This window comes from Phyllobates terribilis, unplaced genomic scaffold (genome assembly GCF_046119375.1).
Source record: "Phyllobates terribilis strain yellow unplaced genomic scaffold, ASM4611937v1 Scaffold_4__5_contigs__length_816908805, whole genome shotgun sequence".
NCBI lineage: Eukaryota > Metazoa > Chordata > Amphibia > Anura > Dendrobatidae > Phyllobates > Phyllobates terribilis.
Genome location: NW_027362764.1, coordinates 217280735 through 217294434, shown reverse-complemented (window position 1 = coordinate 217294434; position 13700 = coordinate 217280735). Strand labels below are relative to the sequence as shown.

At 45.0% G+C, this 13700-nt stretch overlaps 1 protein-coding gene across 2 annotated transcripts in view; it reads left to right on the top strand.

The window, feature by feature from the left end:
• The window catches only part of PIK3R4 (phosphoinositide-3-kinase regulatory subunit 4), a 52929-nt gene that overhangs the window by 18137 nt on the left and 21092 nt on the right, over positions 1–13700 (top strand). For both annotated transcript variants that reach the window (XM_073678076.1, XM_073678077.1), the window contains exons 4-9: positions 7245–7830; positions 9030–9164; positions 9694–9915; positions 10991–11164; positions 12738–12883; positions 13060–13263. In XM_073678076.1, coding sequence (XP_073534177.1) covers positions 7245–7830; positions 9030–9164; positions 9694–9915; positions 10991–11164; positions 12738–12883; positions 13060–13263 — 1467 coding nt within the window. The remainder of the gene's footprint in view (positions 1–7244; positions 7831–9029; positions 9165–9693; positions 9916–10990; positions 11165–12737; positions 12884–13059; positions 13264–13700) is intronic.

Genomic DNA, 13700 nt, shown 5'->3' with positions numbered 1-13700 from the left:
CCAGAGGTGTAATTGGAGCAACTTTAAAATCTGTAGTAGTGAGAATGTGGACAGAGCAGGAGAAATTGCCGTCCGCACAGCAGGGGAACAGCTGACGTTACTGAACCCCAATAACATGGTAGCAAGTGTTGACTGTGCAGACAGCACTTCCGAGCGCCAACTGGCGGTGCTGGAGCCCAGGGATAAGAATGAAAACAGAGGAGCCAGAGGAGTAATTGGAGCAACTTTAAAATGTGTAGTACAGTGGATGTGGACAAATCAGGAGAAATTGCCGTCCGCACAGCAGGAGAACAGCTGACGTTACTGAACCCCAATAACACGGCAGCAAGTGTTGACTGTGCAGACGGCACTTCTGAGCGCCAACTGGCGGTGTTGGAGCTCAGGGATTACAGTTCAGGTGGTAGAAACATGAACAGAACAGGAGACCTGGATACTGTTGCCAACCAATTATTTATTCTGGAAGAGGACTGGCAAATTCATGAGAGATCCAGGCCTTGTTCATTTTGAGAAAAGTAAGCCGGTCAACGTTATCGGAGGATAGTCGCATGCGACGGTCTGTTAGTACACCACCTGCGGCACTAAAGACGCGTTCCGATAATACACTAGCAGCAGGGCAAGCTAGCACCTCCAGTGCATACTGACTAAGCTCTGGCCATGTATCCAGCTTACAGACCCAAAACTTGAAGGGAGAAGAGCCGTCTGGGAGTACACTAAGAGGGCAAGACATGTAGTCTGTCACCATCTGACGGAAACGTTGCCTCCTGCTGACTGGAGCTGTCTGTGATGGTGTAGACATTTGTGGCGGCGGGGACACAAAACTTTGCCACATTTCGGCCATACTGGTCTTGCCTTGTGCTGAGGCGCTGCTTCTGCTCCCTCTTTGTGCAGAGCTTCCTCCACTGCCTCGACGCACTGAGCTGCTTTGTAAAGCACTAGCAGCACTGCTCTCGGTTGGAATGGAGAACATGATGGAATGCACCAGTGCGTCTTGGTACTCCCGCATTTTACGCTCCCGGTTCAATGGTGTTATGAGGCTTTGTAAGTTGTCCCGGTAGCGAGGATCTAGGAGGGTGGACACCCAATAATCAGCCGTGTTGAGAATGTGGGCGATGCGGCGGTCGTTTCTGAGGCACTGCAGCATGAAATCAACCATGTGCTGCAGACTGCCAACTGGCCAAGAAACGCTGTCCCCTGCTTGAGGCGTGATCTCTGCCTGCTCTGCATCACCCCACCCTCGCTCTAGATACTGACTACTAGAGCATTGTGTACCTCCCTCCTCTGGACAGATGTCTTCCTCATCCATTGACTCCTCCTCATCCTCCTCACAAAGTGTCCCCTGCCTAGGCCTTTGTGAGGAACCACATTGCGCAGACTGTAGAGAAGCAGATGGCATTTGTGACTCCTCATCCTCCACCTCTTCCAAAACCTCGTCCCTTAGTGCTTGCAGTGTTTTTTCAAGCAGGCAGATAAGGGGGATAGTCATGCTGACTAGTGCATCATCTGCACTCGCCATCCGCGTGGAATAATCGAAGGCACGCAAAACGTGGCAAATGTCCTTCATAGAGGCCCACTCAGTGGTGGTGAAGTGTGAACGGCGCGCACTGCGACTTGTTTGCGCCTGCTGCAGCTGGTACTCCATTACTGCTGCCTGCTGCTCACACAACCTCTCCAACATATGTAACGTTGAATTCCACCTGGTGGGTAGGTCACATATGATGCGATGTTCCGGAAGACATAATCGGCGCTGCAGAGCTGCAATGCGTGATCTTGCATTGCTGGAACGCCGCAAGTGAGCGCACTCTATGCGGACCTTGTGAAGCAGTGCATCAAGATCCGGATAGTCCCTCAAAAAACTCTGCACGACCAAGTTGAGCACATGTGCCAGACATGGGATGTGAGTGAGGTTGCCTAGGCCCAGAGCTGCCACCAGATTTCGGCCATTGTCACACACTACCATGCCTGGCTGGAGATTCGCTGGCACAAACCACACGTCACTCTGCTGCTTGATGGCATTCCAGAGCTCCTGCGCTGTGTGGCTTCGATTCCCCAAAGAAATTAATTTTAATACGGCCTGTTGACGTTTGGCCACGGCTGTGCTCATATCGGTCATCATAACAGGAACCGTTCACGGGTCGATGTGGAGGTAGACCGTGACGGCTCCTGCAGCGCTGATTCAGAGGAACTGGAGTATGAGGAGGAGTCAATGTGTACAGACTGGATTCCTGCAATCCTTGGAGTTGGCAGAACACGTACAGCGCCACTCTCAAGATCTGTACCCGGCTCCACAACATTTACCCAATGGGCAGTGAGGGAAAGGTATCGTCCCTGTCCATGCTTACTGGTCCACGCATCAGTGGTCAGGTGGACCTTGCTACTGACGGCGTTTTGTAGCGCATGTTTAATTTTTCCCTCCACATGATGTTGCAGGGCAGGGACGGCTTGCCTGCTGAAATAAAAGCGGCTGGGCACGTTGTATTGTGGGACTGCCAATGCCATAAAGTTACGGAATGTGTCAGTCTCCACCAGCCTGAATGATAGCATTTCAAGGGCCAGTAGTTTAGCAATGCCAGCATTCAGAGCCTGTGCTCGGGGGTGGTTTGCCGAGTATGGGCGCCTTTTCTCCCATGCCTGTGCTAACGATGGCTGTAGACTGGCCTGGGAGTGTGAGGATGACTGGGAAAGTGGTGCTGTGGGTGGAATTACACTGTTTCTCTGTACAACAGTGCCAGAGATTCTTCCATGGCGATCCTGTGAGGAAGCCGAACCAGCTGTGTGTGAGTTGGAGGAAGAGGCTACAACACGAGCTGAAGAGGTGGTAGGTGGCGCTGTAGGTTGGCCTAGGTCTTCAGTGTGTTTGTGTAACTCCACCACGTGCTTGGTCCGCACATGTTTCCACATATTTGTGGTATTGAGGTTGCTGACACTTTTCCCTCTTTTCACCTTCTGATTACACAGCTTGCATTTGACAAAGCAAATGTCATCTGCAACTGTGTCAAAAAAGGACCAGGCACTGCAAGTCTTGGGAGCGCCCGCTTTGGATTTTGGAAGAGCCATGCTCCTAATGGGTGCCGAAGTGGAGGCTACAGGCAACCAAGTCTGCCCCCTCCCTCTCCCTCCTTTTTGGGCCGTTCGGGGAATCTCTTCCTCAGAGCTGCTCCCACCACCTTCCTGTCCCTCACGCCATGATGGGTCAAGGACCTCATCATCTACACCACCCTCTTCAAACAACTGCTTCTCCTGGGTAGTCTCGACAGCACAGTACGCACCAGAAAGTGGCACCTGAGTCTCATCAGATGCGTACTGAGGTGTGCTGCTGACCATAGGCACTGGCCCACCCGCCTCTTCAGATTCAGAGAGACAAAACGGTTGCGCATCACTGCATACTACCTCTTCTTCAAATTCTCGAATTCTGCTTGGCTGGCCCCCTCTTTCCAAGCCAAGAGATTCAGAGAACAGAAGTAGAGATGGCTCCTGTCCAGGGCTCTCTGACTGCCTGGGCAATTTGGCAGGTGGTGAAGAGACAGATGGGTGCTCTTCAGTGCTCAGGACCTGAGAGGATCTGGAACTAATTGAAGTCGATGCGTTAGCTGCCATCCATCCGACAACGGCTTCAATTTGGTCCTCGCGCAGCAGTGGGGTACGGCTAGCTCCTACAAAGCTGCGCATAAAGGACTGTTCCCTGGTAAAACTGGGGGATGCTGAGTCACTGGTGCCCGCAGCAGGCACAGAATCCCCACGTCCTCTCCCTGCAGGCACAGAATCCTCACGTCCTCTCCCTGCAGAAACTCCACGCCCACGCCCACGACCACGACCACATGCCTTACTCCCTGCCTTCTTCATCTTGGTAGACTGATAAAGATAGGCAGAAAAGTACTAAGGGCTTAGTGTGCTTATTCCTGAACAGCTGCTAACAGGTATAAGAAACACTAATTTTATAAAGTGTGGACTAGACTTTAATATGAGCTAATGTGGCCTACACAACTGTAAAGTGGAGTGTTTGGTGAACTTTATTTAGGTTTTTTTTGTCACAAAAAGACACTGGATGTGCCTAAAGATGTAATAACGATAGTATCACAAACTTTTTGTAGCTATTACAATGTAGGAAGGTAACCTACAATGCAATAGATGAGGCTGCAAAAAATAGGCTAATACTAATCTGGCTGGGGCTGCAGGGCCCAATGCTGCAGAAAGGCTCCTCTATCTACTCCTATATAGTGTGTTTGGAACCAATTTAGCTGAATACAGATGGAACCACCACACTAATAGGAGATATCAGGAAAAATTATGAATTGGCAATAAAGGACAATGTATGAGGCAGTGACACACACTGAGTGCACTACAACCAGACGGGGTTGAAGCACACACTACAGGGTGAGCTGCACTCACACACCAGACCTTGCAGACAGCGGTGAACAGTACAGATGCAGAGCACTGTGCACTAGTGCTGCAAGACGGAAAAAAATTTCTCTATCTACTCCTATATAGTGTGTTTGGAACCAATTTAGCTGAATACAGATGGAACCACCACACTAATAGGAGATATCAGGAAAAATTATGAATTGGCAATAAAGGACAATGTATGAGGCAGTGACACACACTGAGTGCACTACAACCAGACGGGGTTGAAGCACACACTACAGGGTGAGCTGCACTCACACACCAGACCTTGCAGACAGCGGTGAACAGTACAGATGCAGAGCACTGTGCACTAGTGCTGCAAGACGGAAAAAAATTTCTCTATCTACTCCTATATAGTGTGTTTGGAACCAATTTAGCTGAATACAGATGGAACCACCACACTAATAGGAGATATCAGGAAAAATTATGAATTGGCAAAAAAGGACAATGTATGAGGCAGTGACACACACTGAGTACACTACAACCAGACTTGGCTGAAGCACACACTACAGGGTGAGCTGCACTCACACACACAGACCTTGCAGATAGCGGTGAACAGCACAGGGAACTGTGCACTAGCACTGCAAGGCACAGTGATTTAGAAAGTAGCTTGGGTAAAGCAGTATAGAGCAAATAGGTAGCTAAAACTGTCCCTCAGAACAACAGCGTCCTATCCCTAACTGAATTCACAGCAGAGTGAGCTCAAAATGGCGGCGGTGGCTTTTATAGTGCATCATGACATCATTTCAGCAGCCAATCACAGCCATGCCATTAGTTAAGATGCCTACATGCCTAACAGGATGTGCCCACACTTCTTAGGATCCTCATTGGCTGAATAAAATGAAAATGTCTCATTGCATTATGGGAACTTCCGATTCCGGTATACGATATTGCAATAGTATCGGAATTAAGTATCGGAATTCCGATACCGCGAATATCGGCCGATACCCGATATTTCAGTATCGGAATGCTCAACACTATACATAAATTAAACTTATGTGCATGGTATGCTGGCAAATTAAGTACACCACCATTAAAGTATCAAAAAATGTACATTAAATCATTGCAAAAACTGAGACCATTGGGAATGCGAGAGCTAAGTTTAAGAATCCATGAGGCTTCTCTGGCTAAGATAGAGGCAAGCTTATCTCCTCCACATATGTCTTTGCACCTTATCTATACCAATAACCTTAAGGCTGTGTGCCCACGATGCATTTTTTAAGCGTTTCCGCAGCGGCAAAAACTCTGCAGAAATGCTTAAAAAACACATGGTAGAAGGCCTGCCATGTTCCCCAATGATAATCCGCATGTGCTGTGCATATGCTGCGGAAATTTCCGATGTGGATTATCATTGCGGAAAAAAATGCAGCACTAGCAATTATTTTGCGGAAGCGCAGCGTTTTTTCCGCCATTGACTTTCATTGGAACGCATGGAATCCGCATCACTGCATCTGAAACGTTTGGATTCCGCTTGTACAATGTGCGGATGGTACCCAGCTGTGGAGCACAGGAGACTCTCCTCTGGACCCGGGTACCATAGAACCTGCAAAAAAAAGAATAAAGTAAAAAATAAATATTATATTTACCTTCTGATTGCCCGCGGTACGCTTGTCCTCCCATGCCGGCAGATTGCGGTGGACTGAAGGACCTGCGCTGACGTCATTTAGTCATGTGACGGCAGGTCCTTCAGTGTAGTGTACCGCGAGCTGTCAGCAAGGGAGGACGGAGCGAAGCAAGACTGTGGGGGCCATCGGAAGGTAAGTATAGATTTATTTGTTTTATTTTTAAACCTTCTTTACGGTCACAGTATATAAATCCATGCTGTTTGCATGCATTTATATAGTGTGACCAAGTTGTCAAGCACTTTCCAAGTGATGCTAAAATCGCTTGGATAGCGCTTGACAACCCGCATGCGGAAATGCAAGTGAAGAACGCTTCACATCCGCTTGTCCCTGGCAGGAAAAACGCATGTACAATCCGCATGCGTCTTTTCTGCCAGGGGAGATTCAGAAACGCTCAGGAAAAAATCTTGAGCATTTCTGCATCGTGGGCACATAACCTAAGTGTGGAAAGATCACCACAGTGAAAATCAGCAGAATGTTTGCTGAGCCCTGACATGGATCGACTCGCTGCATTAGGATTTGGAGTCGCTCCAGCATTTTGCTGATTTTCACTGTGGTGATCTTTCATCTTTGAGAAATTGTCTCAATTTTCGCAATGATTTAATGTACATTTTTGATACCTTTTTCTATTGATGTACTTAATTTGCCAGCATACCATGCACATAAGTTTAATTTATACATATTACTGAGCAATTATCCTTAGGAGGATTTTCATTCACTAATGAACTTCCTGTTCTTTGTTGTCTCCACCCTATTTTCTCTTTTGTTTTCAGTCCATATGTGTATATATATGTCTTTTATCTATAGCAATGTAACCTATGATTAAGAACCCCTATTTGGTTCGAAACGCGTAAGGTCTGCCTTACATATGGCGCTTTTTTAATGGAACTAATAAAATGGACGTTTTAACTTTACTTTTCTTGTGATGGATACGGAGAAGGTGCTGGAGTTTTTCTAGTCTACTTCTTACTGCTTCACTTGTAGAATATATAAAGCTGATCTGATACAGCTCTTATATTTGCATCCCCTGAGCACTGACAGTCACAAGACCAGGAATTATTCCTCATGATATTTTCTACAGTCACAGGACTGACGAAAGGGCAGAATTTGCCTGAAACCATGTAAATCTGAGCCTGATACTGTGTGCATTGATGGCTCTGGGGTTCTGACCTTGCTATAGCATATATGGCACTAACATATTATTATTTTCCTTTTCTTTGAAAGGTGACGCAGATGATTCGCCGTGAGCCTGAGAAGCGACTGGCAGCAGAAGAATACTTAAAGCATCAGAGGGGCAATGCTTTCCCTGAAATATTTTACAGCTTTTTGCAGCCGTACATGGCCCAGTTTGCTAAAGAGACCTTCAATTCTGCAGATGAACGCATCCTGGTCATCCGTAAGGATTTAGAAAACATCATCAAAAATCTATGTGGAGATGATGAGAGTGAGAAGGCAGAAGGGAGGGAGACCAAGGAGAATGGCTTACTCGTCTTGGTCTCTGTGATCACTTCTTGCTTGCAGACATTGAAATATTGCGATTCCAAGCTGGCAGCGCTGGAGCTGATCCTCCATCTTGCTCCACGCTTAAGTGTGGAAATTTTACTTGACCGCATCACACCGTATTTACTGCACCTTAGTAATGACTCTGTGCCAAGAGTGAAGGCAGAAGCCGTGAGGACGCTGACGAAGGTGCTAGCCTTGGTCAAGGAGGTTCCTCGGAATGATGTCAACATTTATCCAGAATACATTTTGCCTGGCATAGCGCACCTGGCTCAGGATGAGGCAACCATTGTTAGACTAGCGTATGCAGGTGAGCTATGGTGTAAGAGCTGTACAGAGGTGCCCCGTGTCTAAAAGTGATGCCTTTGTTACTTAGGAGTCTTAAATTTATTCCGATTAATGATGCAGCCATTTTTTTTTGTTCACATCTCTGTATTATGGCTTGTTTCTTTGCAGAATCAGCTGTAGTTTTGAATGATGTCATTCACTTTATAATATCAAGTACTATAAAACAGGGGAAAAAAATCCACATTTGGGAAATGTGGGTGGGGGGGTGTTTGTTTTCTTTTTGCTGCGTTTGTTGTGTGGTATGAATGACATGACACATAACATTCTCCAGGTCAGTATAATTAGTGGTACCAAATGTTATAATTTTTTTTTATACTTTTTAGTAGCTTTAAAAAATTTAACTTTTTTATTTTATTTTTCTTAAAGTTTGTCACCACTCCCCAAGACCTTTTATAATATTTTAATTAACAGACTTTAGAATAATAAAAATCCATGTGTCCCTGCTATGTACAGCGTATTGGCTGTGTCTGACCATGCAGAGCTGCTCCAGTTCATGGCCGGCACATGCCACAGCTCCTGGCCAGGGGATAAAGCATAAGTCACTTATGATAAGTGAGTATACAGAAGGCACAGCAGAGGCTCACAAACGTTGTTTTCTGAGTGTTTCTGCCACTTCACCAGTTCTGTGAGCTCATTGTAAATAATATCTGTGACACAAGCTCAGCGGCCTCTGGACCTGTTATGTCATTGACATGATTTCTGATGAGCTCAGAGGGCTGGAGACGCTGCAGAAACACTTGCTCTTGTCATAAAATAGGGAAATGTGTTACCTCAAAGTGGCAAAGGTTGGTTCTATAAATAATGGTATAGATCGACTCCTTGCACCCTTCGTATAACTTGCTATTATGTCATGGACTTAGAAGGAGTTAAAGTGTGATTGTCAGTCCGAAAAAAGATTTGATGTTTGATAGTGATATGTCGTAGTACTTTGGTCCCCCACCGAGCTTGGAAACAAAGGTGCAGAAACATTCGGCTGAGCTCTGTGCTCCTTCGTCTGTGGCCGGCTCTCCTCGGGTTGGCAGTAGACGGATTTTCAGAATTTATACCAGTTTACCACTAATTCAGCCTCTACAAAAGAGCAGAGCAACGTGGAGCGCAGCGCAGTCCTGCACTTGTGACCCTTCATTTAACCACTTCTCTCCCTTTTTTTTGTTAATAAAGAGAACATAGCAATGTTGGCTGAGACGGCATTGAGGTTTCTGGAGCTGGTGCAGCTGAAAAACCTGAGCATGGAGAACGATCCGGGCAGTGAAGAGCTGGATGAGGTGTCGCATCCCAGTGAGAACTATGACACCGGTATGTCTTGCTGGAACTACACTTGTAAAATCCTCTCTACATGAGGACATACTGTGTGTGGTATATAGGAAAGATCCCACCCCATCTTTATTAGATGGTTGCACAGCCATTATAAGAGATCTCCTGCTCTAGAGCGCTGGATACAGCCATGTATTGAATGGTCAGCCATGAGTGTGTATGAGCTTTGTATATTACACTGCCTGCGGGTCTTGCTACAAGGACGTGTGTGACCGCCTGCACGTTCCCTCTACAACTATAGTGATAACACGACTTACTCCAGACTGTCTAGTTGAGCCAACTTCTTAAATTCTTTTCTTGTCTGTACCCACCCATTCTATGCCTTTATAATACCACAATATAATAATGCATTATCTACTATAAGAGTGAATAATGTGACTTGTGCACAGGTGAGACTTGTGAGCTTCTTGTAGTTGATGATCTGCTGGTGATGACATTATATAAGAACCTATAAAACTTGGTAGAGGATATTTTTTCACATTGTGTTTTTCTTCTTTTCTTTTTTATGTAGAATTGCAGGCTTTACATGAGATGGTTCAGCAAAAGGTGGTGACGTTACTAAGTGACCCAGAAAACATAGTGAAGCAGACCTTAATGGAAAATGGAATAACACGGCTGTGTGTCTTCTTTGGTCGGCAAAAAGCCAATGATGTTCTTCTGTCTCATATGATTACCTTCCTCAATGATAAGAATGACTGGCATCTCCGAGGAGCTTTTTTTGACAGTATTGTTGGTAGGTGCTTTTGCTTTTTCATGACTATGTAATGTATGAGTGGAAGGTAGGAATTAATTAAAAATATAATTTCACTTTTATAAATCTACTTGAGGATTTAAATCAATGCTTCACTTATTGACAAAAAGTAAACTGCTGTGGTGTTCTTGAATTTCTCTCATGCTCTTTAAGGGCCTGCACTAGACATATCTGTGTTACACTCCTGGTAAATCTGAAACTGTAGAATACATTCCCTTGGGACAGAAACACAGTGGATTTGCATGCCGAGAATGTCCATGCCGATTGCACATTTTGCAACACAAAAGGTAAAATGTGTGGAAATGTCACATGGGAAAGTAATCCTAAAGGGGTTTTCCGGTCTCAGAATACAAGTCTGCAATCACTGACTGCAGACTTCTGAATCATGACAGTACGTGATGCACACTGTCATGATTCCCCTGTATTTCCCGTGCAGGTGGCAGTCACAGGTTCGTGTATACAGTTTTAATTCTTGTGGTCTCGTGCCTACTAGACTCATCCGGCTTCACTAAATAGAAGAAAAGTGCAAGAGTCTAGTCTGTAGATGACGGCAAGTATGCAAATCGCTGATGTGTGATTGCTGCAGACCTTTTTCTCTGAGACTGGACCACCCCTTTAAGGCTCAATTAAACCCATTTTTTTGAAAACCACTTTTGTCAGAATCTGATCCCATCTTTAGCACAAATAATATGACACTCGTTCAATCTGATCATAGAGCCGTGCGAATGAAGCCCTAAGATGTATAATTCACATAATAGAACTTGCGACAGTGCTTTTATTTTCATGTGACGTGAGCGGCGGGAGACGGTGCTGACATCACTGGAAAGGTGCAAGTATATGGTGTATGATTTTTTTTTTTTTAATGTTTTATAAGGAGCATTGCAGCATCTAAGGGGTTTCCAGTTGTGAACAACCCCTTTTAAAGATTGAAGCTTTGAAGTGGTTAATGGTTTACAGTGGTGTTTTAACTTGGTCTTGGAAACTGTCGGCCTGTCTGGTAAAGATAATCTTATAATTTTTCTGTGATCTCCCTGCTCAGCGGATCCTTTTCTTTCAGGGGTTGCTGCATATGTGGGGTGGCAAAGTTCCTCAATCCTAAAACCACTTCTCCAGCAAGGACTGAGCGATGTGGAAGAGTTTGTGATATTTAAGGCTCTTAATGCCCTCACTTGTATGTGCCAGCTGGGACTTCTTCAGAAACCACATATCTATGAATTCTCTTGTGACATTGGTATGTAGAATATGTCTGTTTTATACTGGAAGCTGATATAATTTTCAATAATTTTATTTGAATATAATCTATAAGTTCTCTTTACTATCGAGTAGTATAGGTGGATGGAGGGAAGGGAGATTGACCATTCTAGTGTATGTACTGTGGTGTCGATCAGCGCTGTGTCCTGCTCCCTGCCTGATACGTGACAGTACACATTACACTTTGCCATGACATGTCCAGGCGTCTATCGCAGCCTGTATCTGCACGCCTTCTTTCTGAGATGTCCAGGGGCATAGAGGGATGCTATGACTATCACAGAGAAGCTGTGAATTATAGCAGGCAATTATCCTGCATGGTGTGGGGAGGTTCAGGCTGAATGGCACAAGACCTGTAACTTGGCAGGGGATGGAATGAAAGGAGATGTTATCAGGGGCTGGCTTGCAGTATAAGCCTGGAATAGGCTGTGCCCCCTTATTTGTGACGCCCCAGAAGGGAGGGCGAGCTCTAAAGAGGAAAATCAGCGTCTCGGTGAATAGCAGATACTATGATGAAAAGAATTGGTGCTATGGATGTTTCGGAGAATACTTTCATCTCCCTTAAGCCCTTACTTTAGCATAGCTTCTGTTTCTTCTTTAATGTACAAGTGTTTTTTTTTTTTTTTTACATAGTACACCCATTGTATCAAACGTGTAGAGAACAATGCAAAAGAAATGCACCCTTTTTGTATTAAATGGATACAGTGCCTCCTGTCCCAAACCGTAAACTGACCTTTTTCCTTACATACTTGTCCTGACTACAGGGTTCTGGGTAATATTTGGTAATCTACTGTATATTGACCACAACAAAATATCCAAATTAATGGAGACCTCCATTAATTTCAGTGAGCCACAGTGATTCTTCATTTTACCTCTGCTACACATTGAGGGCTTAGACTGGTATGAAACAATAGAATAAGTCCTACTCCTCATCAAACCTCTGCAATACCCTTTATTACACAGTCCTCGCTGATCTCTACTTTTGGGTCTCCTCTCCACTCAATGCATTTCCTGCCATTTCCAATGTTTCGATAATGGACCAGACACAAACTATCTCCCTTTTTGAAGAAGGGCAGTATTACTACTTCATTTCTTTACCAGGGCCCCCCCTCATGTGTATTCAATTTGCAATAGTCACTGGGACGCCCCAGCTCTGTGAATAGTGATTGAATCTAACATTCTTGCAGCTTGTTAAAATGGGCCCAGATTCATGAAGTGTGAACAATACCACTCTTAATTAGGGTGCATGTTGGAGTCAGACCCTCATATAAATCAGTTAGAGGCGGGATTGTCTGGAAATTGGAGTGTGCCGCATTATGCTTCACCACAAATCTTACTCGGAGTCGCACGTCCCACTTTTCAGATGCGCCAGATTCATTAAGAAGCATGTCAATGAGCACCTCTTACTGAATCAGGAGCGTCTGTGTCCAACATGTCCCCTCATCAAGACCGAGGGGCGCAATGCCGGTCTTGATGCATCTGGGCCATGGTATGTTCTTGTTCTGAATGTAATCTGCTCTGGGATGGTTTTGCCTTACGTTTTTTTTTCCTTTCAGCACCCTTTCTGTGCCACCCCAACCTGTGGATACGTTATGGAGCTGTGGGGTTCGTTACTACAGTTGCTCAGCAGTTAAACATTGCTGATGTGTACTGTAGGTTAATGCCATATCTACAACCATTTATTACTCAACCCGTTATTCAGGTATGTGCCCTGCATCAAAGGCTGGCTATTTACAGCAGTGAGGTAACTTATGGGGCAGATCACTAGTCTGTTCATTAGAATGACTTACTCCTATTAGTCCTGTTCAGTTTGCTTTACTTGTCACTAGTCAGGCCTTCAGCCCTTAAAGCATTTAATCTTTTATCCCACATTTGCAGCTAGACAAGGAACTTGTCCTTCTGAGTGTGCTAAAGGAGCCTGTAAACCGATCCATTTTTGACTATGCTCTGCGATCAAAGGACATTGCCAGCCTCTTCAGACACTTACAGATGCGTCAGAAAAAGAGGAATGGTACGCTGCCGGAGTGCCCCCCGGCTGAGGATCCAGCTGTTGCCCAGCTCTTGAAGAAACTGCTGTCACAGGTATAGGATTAATTAGGTCACAAATGTCCAAGTGACCTGTAGGCACATGCTACAGTCTGACCACAAGGATTTTTTTTTTATTATTATTCTACTGTTAATGATGATAGAAACACTTTTTAGACTTTATTGAGGGATTGAAAAAAGACCAGTATTTGTTTGACATGCTAATAAATCACGGTTGGACACGGCTATTTGTTCATTGTTTTTTCCTTTTTCTAATGAATGGGGAACCAATGCATAAAACCCCTTGCGCAAAAAAGCACGTATTTCTTGATGCTTTTTTCCTGCCAACACTTTGGTATTTGCAGGAGAAATGTATGTAGCAAATACTGAACATATGCACATATCCTCTCTCTTCCATTCCTGCTGCAGTCCTAGTTTATTGTTCCTGTACGTTGGTGGGAAGGTGCACTTAAATGTTTGGCCGCACCAAGGGT